The sequence below is a fragment of the Rana temporaria genome, chromosome 2 (genome assembly GCF_905171775.1).
Source record: "Rana temporaria chromosome 2, aRanTem1.1, whole genome shotgun sequence".
NCBI classification, from domain to species: Eukaryota; Metazoa; Chordata; class Amphibia; order Anura; family Ranidae; genus Rana; species Rana temporaria.
This window is the reverse complement of record NC_053490.1, coordinates 473,271,130-473,287,396: the sequence shown is the minus strand read 5'-3', so window position 1 is coordinate 473,287,396 and position 16,267 is coordinate 473,271,130. Positions and strand designations below refer to the sequence as shown.

Genomic DNA, 16,267 nt, shown 5'->3' with positions numbered 1-16,267 from the left:
ATTTATCAGTTTATATTTACTAAAATAATAGCATTTTCATGTTCTGTGTACTGTGATGCCGCGTACACACGATCATTTTTCGGCATGAAAAAAAAACGTAGTTTTTCAAAAACGTCATTTAAAATGATCGTGGGTGGGCTTCACATCATTTTTCAGGTTCTGAAAAACGAAAAAAAAAAAAAATTATTCGAACATGCTGCATTTTTTAACATAGTTTTAAACTATGTGGTTTTTCGGGTTGTAAAAAATGATCGTGTGTGGACTAAAACGACCCCCAGCTGATCCCGCACTCAGACGCTACAGCTGCCAATAGGACTCCCCGCACAGCGGACGATCTCTGCACTCGCGAGTCAGAGTCTTATCCAGCGCATGCCATCCTAGTGCCGGGCAGGCACCCACCAAGTAAGGGGCCATTCAGCCACTTTGTTTTTATATAATTTTAATAAACAATAATGCACTATTAGTTCTCCTTTGTTTTTTGGATTCCTGAGATACGATTGAGCCAATCACAGCAGTCTGAATAGATGGTGTCCAAGTGTGCAGGCACATTAACCTGTTCAGCTCAACAGACCATCCTTTTTAATTAAAGGGGTCCACACCTTCTGGTAAGAGTATTAACAGATCAGAACACATCGGGTGAAGCTGTAATAGATGGTGATGGCTGCATGAATATTCACCTCGTATCGTATGATCACTTATTTCATCGGGAAAATCACACCTAATGGACTGCAATAATTAGAGTGCCAAAGAGAGACACTTTATTTTCTTTTCACAGCATTTTGTGCACGTTCACGGGATCGTGAAATATATATTTTTTCGGCATTTTATTCACAGTATTTAGTACCTTATTGTCTTTATATAGTTATCTATCATATTGTGTTTTTTTGTTTCTTTGTCACAGGAGTGTTTAGTATATTCAATTCACTAGACTTACTGAGAGGTCCCTTTCTGTGTGAGGGTATCTTTACCAGTGAGTCCACATTTCCTTAGCGCCCTCTTTCACACTTTTATCCTATTGCACATTATTTTCTTAATAATCTGACCCAGAGGAGCAGCTTAATACCCAAGTAGTTAATTATTTTTCACTTTGTTGAATTTGTATTAATTATTTTATTTTGGCGCGGAAGCACAACCCTTCACATTCCACGGATATAGTGAATGCCGGGTCCTGGGTTTAGTAACACTTTAACTTTATCAATAACAGGTTCCTCTGCAACTGTTTTAGTCGCTAACATCACCTATGAGACCATCCATGTCTTGTTTGATATTCTGTGTTATTTAAAAAACAATTTATATGTTTGAATAAATTATTATTTTTATATTTATTTCATTGTTTTGGATTGAATTTTCCAATATTAACACCTTTAAAATCCCAGGGTTTGTCACCCTTTCCCGCATTTCTTGTTTTCTGTTTATATCGGGATGTGGTATTCAGTGATTTGAGTATCTGTGCTTCATTTACATATTTGTCCCTAAAAAGGACAAACAGAAAAAAAAACCTAAGCAGGGTTTTTTACCATTCCCAAAAATTTTGACTTATGATATAAAGCTGAACTTCAGTGAAATTTCAAAACTGCCGTTTCAGTGGGGCTACTATCCATGCTGCAAGGGTTAAAGCGGCATCAAACCTGAAAATAAAAAGGTCATATATTGCAGCGTACTAATCCTTAAATGTGGTGACTGATTTCTTTTTTATCAGGCCAATAAAATTCTTGCTGTCTAATGCCGCGTACACACGATCGGTCAAACCGATGAGAACGGTCTGATGGACCGTTCCTCCCAGAAGTTCTAAGTGGCGCTCTGGCTGCCAGGCCTGTGCGAGAGGTCTGTCCAGGGGGCACTTTACCCACTCTGGCTGGAGTGGCGACGCAAACGAATACAATTGCCAAAGGGCAGGACTGCCTTTAATATCCATAGCCTGATTCTGTGAAGTGGCTCTTCCTTCACCAACCTATCCTGTCTACCTTAAGTTGACATGTTGGTCGTGTTTGACCAGAGAATAAAGCATTGAAAACGTCAACCAGCGATCTGCACACAGTATAGAGGTAACTTAAATACACTGATCTCAAATTTAACCAGCGGCTCCTCCAGGGGTAGCGCTACATATATATATATATATATATATATATATATATATATTTATTTATTTTTTTGCCTGAGAAGTAGCACATCTGTAGCATGCATAAAACATGCTACAGCAAAAATTACATTTCTAAAGAAAAGAAAATGAGTCAAATCCCATTTAAAATTACTCGAGGTTACAATTGCTGGCACCCGGCTATTAAAAAAATAAAGAAGAAGAAAATGGCGTGGGGTCCCACCCACACCAGAGCCTTATGAATATTGAGTACATAGTACCGCTACCCATTCACCAAAAATGTGGCAAAAAGTAATAAATACAAGAGACTTGTTTTTGACAAATCATTTATTAAAAAATAAAAAAAATTGTGTCCTGCAATGTAAATCCATCATCAATCACGCTGCCCGCTGGACCTGATTTTTTTTTATTTTCACTTTATGACCATCTGCATGTGTTATTGCTCTGACAGTGGTGAGCCAGCAGGCATTTTTGTGCCCTAATATGGGAATAGTAATCTCTTAGACCCCTTTCACACTGAGGCGCTTTGCAGACGTTATAGCGGTAAAAATAGCGCCCTGAAACAGCGGCTCTATTCACTCCAGTGTGAAAGCTTGAGTGCTTCCACACTGTAGAGGTGCGCTGGCAGGGCATCAGAAAATGTCCTGCCAGCAGCTTCTTTGGAGCACATTAGGAGCGGTGAACTCGCCACTCCTAAAGCTCCCCTGCCCATTGAAATCAATGGGCAGCGCCGCCGAACCGCTGGCAAAACACTGCTGTAGAGGCACTTTGCAGGCAGTTTTAACCCTTTTTCGCCCGCTAGAGGGAGTTAAAAGGGCCCCACTAGCAGCCGAATAGCGCTACTAGAAAGACGGTAAAGCGCCGCTAAAAATAGAGGCGTTTTACCACCAACACCCGGGGCGGCTCAGTGTGAAAAGGGATCTTTTCTATGGGCAGTGCAAGACAGATATACTGACTGGCCTACCAAACACTCACATAGCTCTCAACAGTCCCTGAGTTAGAAAAAAAAAATCCCTCTGTTCCTCTTTCCTCCTCATTTGTCTCTCATTTTGGTCTGATCTATATAGTTGTATATAAAATGCACTACTTATCTATCAACAAGTGTTTTCCAGTGCTAAAACTCTCATCTAATTTCTAAACTTTTTCATTTTTAAATTTCAAAAGCCAATATAGAGGAATAGTAGTAGGAAAAAAAGCACTTGAGGGTTTAACTAATCATTTTTTTTTATAAATCTCCTTTAACCACTTCAGCCCCAGACCATATTGCTGGTCAAAGACCAGGCCACTTTTTGCGATTCGGCACTGCGTCGCTGACGTCGTGCGACATGGCTCCCAAACAAAATTGGCGTCCTTTTTTTCCCACAAATAGAGCTTTCTTTTGGTGGTATTTGTTCACCCCTGTGGTTTTTAGTTTTTGCGCTATAAACAAAAATAGAGCGACAATTTTGAAAAAAAATAATATTTTTTACTTTTTGCTGTAATAAATATCCCCCAAAAATATATAAAAAATATGTTTTTCCTTAGTTTAGGCCAATACGTATTCTTCTACATATTTTTCGTAAAAAAATCGCAATAAGCGTTTATTGATTGGTTTGCGCAAAAGTTATAGCGTTTACAAAATAGGGGATAGTTTTATGGCATTTTTATTAATATTTTTTTTTACTAGTAATGGCAGCGATCAGCGATTTTTATCGGTACTGCGACATTTCAGACACTTTTGACACATTTTTGAGACCATTGGCATTTTTATAGCGATCAGTGCTATAAAATGCATTGATTACTATAAAAATGCCACTGGCAGGGAAGGGGTTAACACTAGGGGGCGAGGCAGGGGTTAAGTATGTTCCCTGGGTGTGTTCTAACTGAAGGGGGGGTGGACTGACTAGGGGAAATGACTGATCGCTGTTTATACATTGTATGAACTGACAATCAGGCATTTCTACCCCTGACAGGACCGGGAGCTGTGTGTTTACACACACAGCTCCCGGTTCTCGCTCTGTAACGAGCGTCAGCTCGCGCATCGGCGTCAGGGGCGAGCGGGGGGCGTGCGTGTGCGCCCCTATTGGCTGCTCGGCGAGATATACGTGATCTCACCCAGCAGAGTCGACCTGCCACCGTAAAACTGCGGCGGCTGGTCGGCAAGCGGTTAAAGGGACGTGGTGAGGGGGGAGTGTGGCCTATGCCTACATACTTTTGCTAATGGGTGTCCCTTGTTCCCGTCTCAAAAACTTGGGAGGTATGCATACCTTTTTGGCAGGGTTCATGACAATAGAAATATAAAAAAAAAGTTAATAATAATAGTATATAAAATTACAGAGTTAAAACTAATATCTATTTTATACATTGTCTAATTAAATAGCATGTTATAAACCAGAATAAAAGCCCAAAATTACATTTCCAGCCAAATAACAAATAAAAAGGAATGGGTGCTGTGATTCAGCATGGAAAAAGTATAAACACAGAGTGGTTACAAAAAGAGTCATACCCTTTAAAATTCCAGTATTTTGCCAACAACAGCAAAACCTTTGGCGCTGGTGCCTTTGAAAACAGCAGGTACACTCTCAGTAGAGATGATTGCTAATCTTAAGCTTAGCGCAGATTTTAACTTGCTTCAATTCCCTGTTTTGTAAGAATGTTTTAATACCTTCCTTACAAATTGTGTTGTGATGACAGGAGAGAAAATCAGATGTAATCCAATAAAAGGGATTGGAATGCTCTGCAGTATGACTGAGACTTCTTTCTCCAGCAAATCCCTCTTTTCTTCTTTTCGAACAGTGACAGGAAATCAGCAATGCTTCTTTGGTTGCACAAGTAAGCCCCCACAGTTGGTCTTTTCATAACATTTCATAACATTCAACACGTCCTGTGTAGCAGGAGCAATGGACCTATGATTTCACAGAGATTCTGTACAGTAAAAAAAAAAAACAGAAGTATGTAGGATCTAGATTTGGTTGGCTTGCTTAAATGAAAGCTTCCCATTTAAGGGGTGATTACACTGATCACATTATAACTAATCTGCTGAGAATCTATCCATGTATGGGGTACTATTAACAGCCCATCAAATCAGTGCCCATGTAGATATCCACAGTGGAGGAAAATTGTATTTCACTACAATTAGTAGTAGTTAGCCACATTCAACTAGACATGTAGGGCCAGATCCACAAAAGGGATACGCAGGCGTATCTACTGATACGCCGTCGTATCCCTGTTTCTATCTATGCGGCTGATTCATAGAATCAGTTACGCATAGATATTCCTAAGATCCGGCATGTGTAATAGTTTTACACTGTCGCATCTTAGGATGCAGTACCTCGGCCGCCGCTGGGGGCATTTCTAGTCGAAATTCCGCGTTGGGTATGCAAATTAGCACTTACGGAGTTCCACAAAGCTTTTTCCCTTAGTTTTTTTTCCGTAAGTGTTAGTTTGCCGTCGCAAAATTAGGGCTGCTTTTACAAAGTGTAAACTTAGTACACCATGTAAAAGTAGACCCTTCTTTCCCGCGTCGCTGTCAAATATTTTTTTTTCCCGCCGCAGCTCTTTTTTTTTTTTTACACCCGTCGCGATTCTCAAAACTCGGCGCAACGTAAATCCGCGCAAAGCACGTCGGGAAAATAGCACCAGGAGCATGCGCAGTACGTCCGGCGCGGGAGCGCGCCTAATTTAAATGGGACTCGCCCCATTAGATTTGACACGCCTTGCGCCGGACGGATTTAAGTTACACAGCTGCAAATTTCTAGGTAAGTGCTTTGTGGATCGGGCACTTAGGTAGAAATTTCATAGCTTCTCTGAGACAATTTTTTTGAATTCCAATGAATATCAATAAGTTACCCTGGCATTTATATTCACACCTTAAGAAACCTTAATCCAATCACAAAATATAGATGTTGATTGTCCAAGAACAGGATGGGGGGTGTGAATGTTGTGAAACCGGATATATGATTTTGTTGATGATTGGATTTGAAAACATTCCTGAAGAGTAGAAGGATGTTGTCTTCAACATTACAGAACATGTCCACTTGAATGTGACCAGCCACTACTAGCTTTAACTTGACCCAGATTAAGGAGAACCTTCACATGTATAAGAGGTAGAATAAACTCACTAAAATAAAAGCTGGTGGTACTGTATAATTTTCAGACAAAGCTTCACCTGCTTTTCAAAAGAAGTCCTCAGGCCTCACCTTAACAAAATTAAAGTAAACCAATCGCAAGCTAAGTTGATTAAAAACTGAACTTATGGCAGAAAAAATACAGGTACAAGTTACCAGGAAAATGCATGTCAAAATAATCTTTGAATTCAGGGACAGCTAAAGCTATTTGTAATGCCCCGTACACACGATCGGAATTTCCGATTGAAAAAGTCATCGGAAATTCCATCGGAGTTTAGATATAGAACATGTTCTATTTTTTCTGATTAAATTCCGTTTTGGTCGGGCAAAAGCCCGATCGTGTGTATGCGGCATTAGTGATGACTTTTCTTATCAAAGTCAGGTTGGGTACCTTCACCTTCCACATCCAATACTTTTCACTGTTTATTGAGGTTACTTTTACATGAAAAGTTAAAATTTCCAACTTCAACAGCCTTTATCTATGTATATAGTAATAATTGTCACTAAACATAACCTTGGCTTATGCTTTTTTAATTATATGTTGAGTTGGAATTTCCCAGGTTTGTCACAAACTTACAACTATCACATGAAGTAGCTACAATGTCTTGAGCCAAAGTTCCCACAAAATGACCACTTCAGTCCCTAAAATACCACACTTGGCCCCACAGGAAGCACAGCTATCGTACCAAGTTTGTAGAGTCATGAAGGCTGGCCAGGAAAGGCAAGATCAACAGTTGGCAACCCCCTCCCCTCCTGAGCCATATCAGGTCACAAGTCTCCAACATAGGTAGGGTGCCTTGCTAGGGGACTCCCCTAGCAAAACACTTTGGCCCAGATTCACGTCCAGCGGCGTATCTCTGTGGCGGCGTAACGTATCCGATTTACGTTACGCCGCCGCAACTTAGACGGGCAAGTGCTGTATTCTAAAAGCACTTGCTCCATAAGTTGCGGCGGCGTAGTGTAAATCGGCCGGCGTAAGCCCGCCTAATTCAAATTTGTATCAGGGGGGCGTGTTTTATGTAAAACTACTGTGACCCAACGTGACTGACGTTTTTGCGGAACGGCGCATGCGCCGTCCGTGGAATTTCCCAGTGTGCATTGCTCCAAAGTATGCCGCAAGGACATCATTGGTTTCGACGTGAACGTAAATGACGTCCAGCCCCATTCACGGACGACTTACGCAAACGACGTAACTTTTTCAAATTTGGACGCGGGAACGACGGCCATACTTTACATTGGTACGCCGCACTTATACCTCATATAGCAGGGGCAACTATACGCCGGGAAAAGCCTAACGTAAACGTTGTAACTTTACTGCGTCGGCCGCGTGTACGTTTGGGAATTCGCGTATATAGCTAATTTGCATACTCGACGCGGAATATGACGGAAGCGCCACCTAGCGGTCAAAAAAAAATGCAGTTAAGATCCGACGGCGTAAGAGACTTACGCATGTCGCATATAATGGATATCTATGCGTAACTGATTCTAAGAATCAGGCGCATAGATACGACGGGTCGGATTAGGACTTACGATGGCGTACATGGCGCTGCGCCATGGTAAGTCCTTTCAGAATCTGGCCCATGGTCTCCATGTTAATAAGGACAAGAGCCCATTTCTCACAACCCTGGTCTGGTGGATGATGGGGGTCGGCAGGAGGGATTTATTGGAACTTGAAAGTTACCATCAAAATACAAGGGCCCTCGGATATCTTCCCCCAGCATGAATGAGTACATAGTACCCCTTCTTAATCATTCACAAAATAAATGTATATAGCGCATTAAAAATTGGACACCATTGCAAAAGGTTTTTTATTATAAATAAGAAAAGGCCGTGGTAAATTAAGTATCAATCACATTGTACAGCAATGTAGATCCATAACCAATCATGATGAAGGATTCCTGCCAACCTGCTGACATAAACACAACTACCTGACCTGCATCGATGATCCTCTCCTACCAGACTTTAACCACAAATGACAGCTCTCTGGCTGGCAGCTCGATGCCCACAAACTGCCTGGAAATGTCAGCTGACATAATTGTCCAAAGTTTTTACATTGAGTGTTAAAGTGCGGGTTAAAGTAAATGTAATTCCTATCTAAATGACATTTAATTTGTTAAAGCACTGTATATCATATACAATCACCATTTTCAACCAGTTCCCTTTGGCAGGAACCTCTCGTCGATCCCATGCTGGTACCATGTGACCGCTGTAACCAATCACAGCAGGTCATATGACAGTTGTTTTACAAAAGATGCTTTCCTTTCAACCATCCATTGTGTACAATTGTGTTGCTAGCTGTGATTGGAGAGTGTGATCACATGGTACACACTGGGCCAATCACAGCCCATCTGTACCATGTAAACCACTATAACCAATCACAGCAGGTCACGTGACAGTTGTTTAACAATAGATGGCTTCCTTTCAACCATCCATTGTATACAATTGTGTTGCTAGGTGTGATTGGAGAGTGTGATCACATGGTACAGACTGGGCCAATCACAGCCCATCTGTACCATGTGATTAGCTCTGACCAATCACAGCTAATCACAACAAAAGAAACTTAATGAATCAATTTAATTCAGTAAAATGCTTGCATATATGTAATGCACTGCTATATGCAAATATAATGTGTAAACAAAAAAAGAAATGTGATGGGCCGTCGGTATATCAGGATTGGTACATTTTCAGATACGTACCCATGTTTGTGGACTCTATAAAAAAATAAAACAGTGGTGATTAAATGGCACCAAAAGAAAGCTCTATTTATGTGAACAAAATGCTAAAAATTGGGTAGTGTGGCATGAAAGCACAATTGTCATTCACAGTGCAACAGCGCTAAAAAGCTGAATATTGGCTTGGGCAGGAAGGGAGTAAAAGTGCCCGATATTGAAGTGAAAAAAATGTTGTTTTCACCTTTTTCCTCTTTTGTTGCACATCAGCATTGTTAATCACCTGCAGCCTCCTTGGAACCAATGCCCATCTATATGCATGCCCAACAGAGATTGGGTGGGGTTCCTTATGGTGAAAAAATAGTAGAACAAGCATGTGCATTGGCACAGCTACTTGGAGTCTCCAGCATGTGAAAGGGTGATGATGCACAACAACTAGTAGATAGGCACATAGAGTTGTCACCCTATCACAGTAAGTGCCTGAATAAGGACCCTAATACCAGGATCACCAGTTATTAATTTAATGAAATCTTTAGATTTAAAAATTGTGAAAATTATGTTTGAAATTAAGGATTATATGCAGAGTTAAAGGTTGAGTTGACACTTAGCCCAGGTTCACACGGGGTACGATTTGCTTCGATTTGAGATGCGATTTCACATGTGAAATCGCATCTCAAATCGGCGGCATTTGCCAGCAATTGTCGGCAATGACACCGTCCTAATCGGTGCAACGCCGCATCTGCGGCGCTGCACCGATTTCAAAAAGTACAGTAGTTCCTGGTACTACTTTTTGAAATTTCGGGCCGCGATTTACATTGGTATCTGTGCAGAAACCTGCACAGATGTCTCTTAAATCGCGGCCGAAATCGGGACTGCCAGCGGGAGTGAAGCCGTGCGAGTTCAGCTGACCTCGCACGGCTTCACTCCCGCAGCCCAGTGTGAACCAGGGCTTAAAGTGACACTGTTACTTACATGAAACAGAGAATAAAAGATGTACATACAAGAAAGATTAGAAATACTCTCCTCCCCCACTGGCCACAGTTTTAAATTCTGCCCTGATGAAGAAAAATCACCATTCAAAGTCTCTTGAGAAACCGGCATATGCAGGAGTGTCCGTCTCTTGGTCTCATATTTTACTCAGTGATCACTCCAACTCCCATATCATTACAGGATACAATACTGCTATAGGAGTCAATGGAGGAATCACTGAGCTTAGCGGGGAACCATGAACACCCCTGGAAGTGTCAGTTTCAAAGGGGACTTGGCGATTTTTTTCATTAAAGTAACACTCAGCATTTTGCTGCAGATGTGAATATTTTCAATTTTCTTTACAGGAATATCTTTTATTAGCAAATGTATCAATGTGTCAGGGTTGCTTTAAAGGTTTTGCATAGGCGATCAGTTTAAGTGTTTGCTGTGTGTTTAGTTACACAAATTTTGAATATACCCGTTTGTATTTCCCGTCAGACTTGAAATCAAACAACACACAGAAAGACCGGATCTTGCATATAAAGTGTATGTAAACCCCCTATTTTTTTTATTTTTTTTTAGCATGTTTAGGCATTGTGCCTTACTGTATACAGTTTTCTTTTTTTCACTTGTTTTGTGAATTTGTTGCAAAGTTTTTTATCTGAAGATTCGATCAGTAATGGTATTTCTTGTGGCAGGCTGACAACACTAAACCTCTGACCAGGGCAGCCATCCAACATTTTTGGCCCCTCACACAGCTTTAAGCTTGCCCCCCGGGCTGACCACCAACACGGCTGTTCCACCAAATCCGTCCACTGGCCATCCCACCGAGTCCTTTGGTGCACCCACTTTTATTTTAACACTCTTACAGCTTAATATATGAAAATAAACCCAATTCAACAAGGAGATGGCCCCATATATTTAGCAAAGAGACAGCCCCATATATTCAGCAAAGAGACAGCCCCATATATTCAGCAAAGCAACATTCCTTTGAGTGCATCGCTCACTCAACAACTCAGTCTTTTTGGTTGGGGCCTGGGTGACCGGGGGCCCCTCAGGACACCAGGGCCCCCTACATGTGTATGGGCTGCCCCCCCCCCCCTTATGACGGCCCTGCCTCTGACTCACAATAATCAGAGTGTTGTAAGACTGCTATGTGCGCGCCTTCAGTTGGCCATTAGGCTGTCTATCAGATAGACCTAATAAACAGCCCAATGGCCAATTGAAAGAGCTGGATGATGATAATTGTAAGGCATTGGCTTAAGCCTGCTGTACATGGATGGATCTATTTATGGGTGGGGGGTTATACAGAAGTTGATCAACCACCTTGTTTAATTTTCCCCACTCAATCAGCACTGCAAGCTATACTATTCTGATGGTGGAGAAGCCTCCCCGCCAACAAAATACAAAGGCTCGGCTCGGAGGATTTCCTCATCCTCCCGCTGGTTGAACACAAAAACTGATCAATCTATGGGCTGCCTTAGCTATGTGAGCCTGCAACATGAAGTGATGTTACTGACAAGATGTCCAAGCAAGAATCTTTGCAACAGTTTTACAAAAAATATTGGCCTATGAAAACAGCATAGAGTAAGACATGATGCCAAACATTCAGATAAAATAGTTGGGGTCTTACTATGCTTTAATGACTTTTTTCTGTATTTAAAAACAAATAATCTAAGTACAACCAACCGTTTTATAAAAAAAAAATTTGAAGAATGTCACAAGTAATTGCCCAGCCATTACAAACTCTGACTGTAATTAGCTTAATGTGTTGATTTTACATTTGGTGGTCTTAATGTCGTATTTCCTGACTGAAGTATTTCAATTAAAATTGAAGAATTAGTGATGGTTGGGTGCATGCTTGTGACATTTATCACCCACATTTTTGGTTTTAGCCCCAGAGCTCTTCTTTCTGTTATCAGAGGCCCAAACTCCAGAGCATTTGGTAGACCTGAGGCCAGTTACCCAAGTACTAGGGCCAAAGGGATGCCATTGATGGTCATGTGTATTCTAACAAAGGACTATAAAATAAAAGGACTATCAAAATTAGAGAAGTATGGCTAAAGCTTTTATGACTGTACTTCTCCTATGGATCACAGGACTGCAGTTTGTTTTGCAACCATGTGACCCGCTTTCTGCAAACAGTGGGCTAAAGTCACAAAGCATGTCTAGGCTCTGAAACGGTCCTGGCGATATGGTTGGGATCCACCCAGATGCCTGAACCAGAAGCTGGCTCAGCCTCTGAGAGCCTGAGCCAGCCGATTCTTCCCCCACAACAGCCCAGTGCTCCAGTGAGCAGAGTGGGCAGAGCAGAGAGCCTGACTGACAGTTCCCATCTCTCTGCAGCCTGAAGCCCGAAAGCTGAGCAATCAGCCATGTCCGGCGGGGGACAGATGCAGCATCAGATCGATGCTGCACTCACCTAGGTAAGTATAATTTGTATTTGTTTATGAATCCTGAAAGTCTCTTTTAAAGTTTATATTTAAGTCCAACAATGTGGTCTCTTCCTATTGATTTAGATGTGGTCATGTAGATCTATTGAACTATTTTACTTCTATGCTTTTCCACAGCACAAAAATTTTTCTTTGTGCTGTGGAAAAGCATAGAAGTAAAATAGCATTAGGGTAATAGTCAAAGCAAGCTGAAATAAATAAATACATGGAAATTATTAGAAAGATTGAAAGAAACTGAGAAAACACAGACATTTTCAGCAAAGAAAGTTAACTTTTTACCAGAAGAGTAATGAAAGTTACTTAGGAACACATTAGCAAAATTGTTTATAAAAACGCTTTTGAAAGTGCACAGTGCATGCATTTAAGGACACTAGTCATTTTTAAATAACTACATAATTATTAACATCCATTTGAAGAAGTTAACCGTTCATGTTAAAAAATGTAAAATAAATTGTCATTCACTTAAAAAAAAACAAAGGCCACTGACAGTATTCTAAATGTACCTTCAGAATCCACAAATACAGAATTCTATTAATTTCCAACCCATTTTTAATAGCACAAGTGTTTTCTTTAGTTACGTTCTAGTAGCATATTAGAAACATCTGCTAGCTTGCCACTAGTTCACTGTTAATAGAAAATGTCAGTTCATTTGTCTCAAGGCCCAACATGCTTCGCGATAAGTGTACCAAGGCTATAACCCAGCTGCTATTTCTTGATACGAGTCCAGATGCACTCAACAATCATTTATATGCAAACCTTTTTCTTGCCAACGATAAATATCAATTACATTCTTTTTTTTCACTCTCTCTTTCTTCTTTCCTGTACAGCTCCATCTCCTGTCACCATAATTAGAAAGGACCGAACCTCAAGAAACAGCATTGCCCTGTCTTGGCAGGAGCCAGAACACCCAAATGGGATCATCTTGGACTATGAGGTCAAGTACTATGAAAAGGTGGGAAGAATGGCAACAACGGCAAGACGTTAATGAATTCTATTGTTCTGTCCAAGAATAAGTCTGCTAAACTTGCAAGGTGTTACTGATATGTATTTGTGTGAGGCACAGAGTACTAGACAGAAAATATCATTCACAGATCTATTATAGGTATATGGTTTCACTCTGGGTTGTGTTATGAGAGGTGTGGTGGGCTCAAGCAAGTCTTTAGAGTTGATAATAAAGTAATGTCATTTGTCATATGTTAAAATGTTTACAGTAGGTATGTGTATTACTCGAAAGTGACATTTATATGAGTGACTCCTTCCAATTGTATCATTAATATGGTGAAAGGTGATGTAATTGCTTATATTCAGTCTTTGGTTATGTAATTATTGCAACATTCTTTAGGATCCTTTGGATAATATGTGGAATAGTGTTAGTGGCCTCAGTCAGGATACAACTCGTGCTTATGTTTCCTTTTTATTCATATTTTTTCTCCTCCATTCTCTTTCCCTTATTTTTTCCTTCCTCATTAACTTACCTTTTCTTCTTCCCTTCCTACATGTGATCTTTTTCTCTGCCAGTCACTATTATGCCTTGTACACACGATCAGAATTTCCGATTAAAAAAAATCTGACGGAATCTTTTCATCGGATATTACGACCGTGTGTGGGCCCCAATCAAACATTTTTTTGTCGGAGTTTAGAAATGGAACGTCTGTGTGGAACTCCGACAGAGAAAAAAACACGCATGCTCATAATAAAGTCGACGCATGCTCGGAAGTATTGAACTTAATTTTTCTTGGCTTGTCGTAGTGTTTTATGTCACTGCGTTTTGGACAGTCGGAATTTGGTCTGACAGTGTGTATGCAAGACAGCTTGAACGGAGTTCCGATGGAAAATTCCATCAGATTTTATCCCATTGTAAATTCCGATTGTGTGTACAGGGCATAACTCATTCACTCACCTACCCTTTCCACTGCCTATTTCTACTCTCTTGAACTTTACTATGTGCTCTACTTTTCCCATATCTTTACTATATCTATATCAGCTTATGGAAACCACTGAGGCCTCGTACACGCGACCGAGTTTCTCTGCAAAAACCAGCAAGAAACTTGCTGTTTTTTTGTTTTTTTTTGCTGAGGAAACTGGTCGTGTGTACACTTTTCGACGAGGAAACTGTCGAGGATCTCGTCAAACCAAAAAGAGAGCATGTCTTCTTTTTCCTCGACGGCAATGGAGAAATTTGGCTCGCCGAGATCCTCGACAGCCTAACAAGGAACTCGACGAGCAAAACAATGTGTTTCGCCCGCCGAGTTTCTCGGTCGTGTGTACGAGGCCTAATACATTCAGGTTCACCCTTCAGCTGTTGAACAACTAAAGTAATACTAAAGTAATATCCTCTTACTAAACACTTTCACCAGTCACTTAATTCCCACCATAGTGGGAAGTGACAATGTCCATTCCCTGCTTATCTCTCCAGGGTAGTACAGCAGGCAAGGATAGATAAAGTGTATATCCAAAACATTTTTCAGGGCTTTGGATAGAGTATGGAATTGTTAAATTCCTGTCCAGTTTTTTTTTTCTGTCTGAATGTCAGGAGATTTTAATCTCGGTCCAAGAAAATCTCTACAACTTTAGATAAATTACACTCTTATCCCGCGTACACATGGTCAGAATTTCCAACAAGAAAAGTGAACTTTTGGTCGAAAATTCCGACCGTGTGTAGACTCCATCTGACTTTTGCTGTCGTAATTTCTGACAACAAAAATTTGAGAGCTGGTTCTTGTCAGAAATTCCGATCGTCTTTATGCAATTCCACCGCAAAAAAAACACGCATGCTCGGAATCAAGTCAAGTCGACGCATGCTCGGAAGCATTGAACTTAATTTTTCTTGACGGTCGGGTTTTTGTTTTGAGCAAAAATTCAGTCAGAAAAAAATCCACGGTTTTCTTGTCGGAATTTTCGATCGTGTGTACGCAGCATTAGACAGTTGCCACCAGAACAATTTTACCCACTGGAAGAGTTATCCTCAACTTTTGTTTTGGTGATCACTGTAAGATTTTCCATCACTTTCTGTCTTGGTAACAATAGTTTATGCACCTAGTAGGGACACATACAACAATAAAAAGTTAAAACCCTTCCCCACAATATAAAAAAATGTTACTCCATATTTACCTCTAATATATACCATCTGAGCTAAAAGTTCCATCCTCATTCATGATAGGTGTCTGTTGAATGTATGTGTAGTGCATGTCTATTACATGGCAGTTACCTGGGATTTATACATTTAGCACTACCCCCGTAGGAGTTGCAAATGACAGGGATATCTTCAACTTTCATCCAGACACAGTGAACGGTCCTTTAGCTTTGTTTTTGTATTTTCTTAAGGGTAATAACTTGGATGGGCATAGGAATAATGCAATGCCCACTGTGACAGTAACAAAACCAAGGACAACATCCCCCCTATATACAGCTCAAATTTATCCTCCTGCACAACTCCACTTGATTTATTCCTTTTATTAACTAACAGTCTTTGTTACATTAGCGACAGCCCCTTACAGGCTAGGAACTCTCAGCCCCTTAGAAAGTAGCACATGTGTTGTGCACTGCATCCTGGAATACCACCAACACCCTGTAGACACTAGTCCCAGCTCTACCACTGCAGGAAAATGCTAGCCCACCTGACTGCCTCTTCACAAGCCCACCTGGCTGCTTCTTCAACTGTCTACCAGACTGACCTTTTTCACCAGTCTACCCAACTGACTCACTGGAGATCTCCCAGGGTAAGGCAGAGGTCTTAAGCACACCACTGTCTTCAAGAGAGACCTACTACTAACAATGTCCTCTCCTTGCTCCTGCTGCTTCTCAGGAAAGCCTCCTTCCAGCTTTTTCCGTGACAGAACCCCAGAGTCCCAGCCAAAGGCAGAGCACCCCCCCAGACTAGGGGGTTCACCTCAAGGGCCACTGACAGCCTCCTCAGCACTGCATCTCCATTTCTCTGTCCGGCATCATGCATTCCTATTTAAGGGCTCACTT

General features: G+C 41.0%; 1 protein-coding gene across 2 annotated transcripts in view; it reads left to right on the top strand.

The window, feature by feature from the left end:
- EPHA3 (EPH receptor A3) overlaps window positions 1–16,267 on the top strand; it is a 481,147-nt gene that overhangs the window by 347,179 nt on the left and 117,701 nt on the right. For both annotated transcript variants that reach the window (XM_040338731.1, XM_040338730.1), the window contains exon 6: window positions 13,123–13,247. In XM_040338731.1, the coding sequence (XP_040194665.1) occupies window positions 13,123–13,247 (125 nt within the window). The remainder of the gene's footprint in view (window positions 1–13,122; window positions 13,248–16,267) is intronic.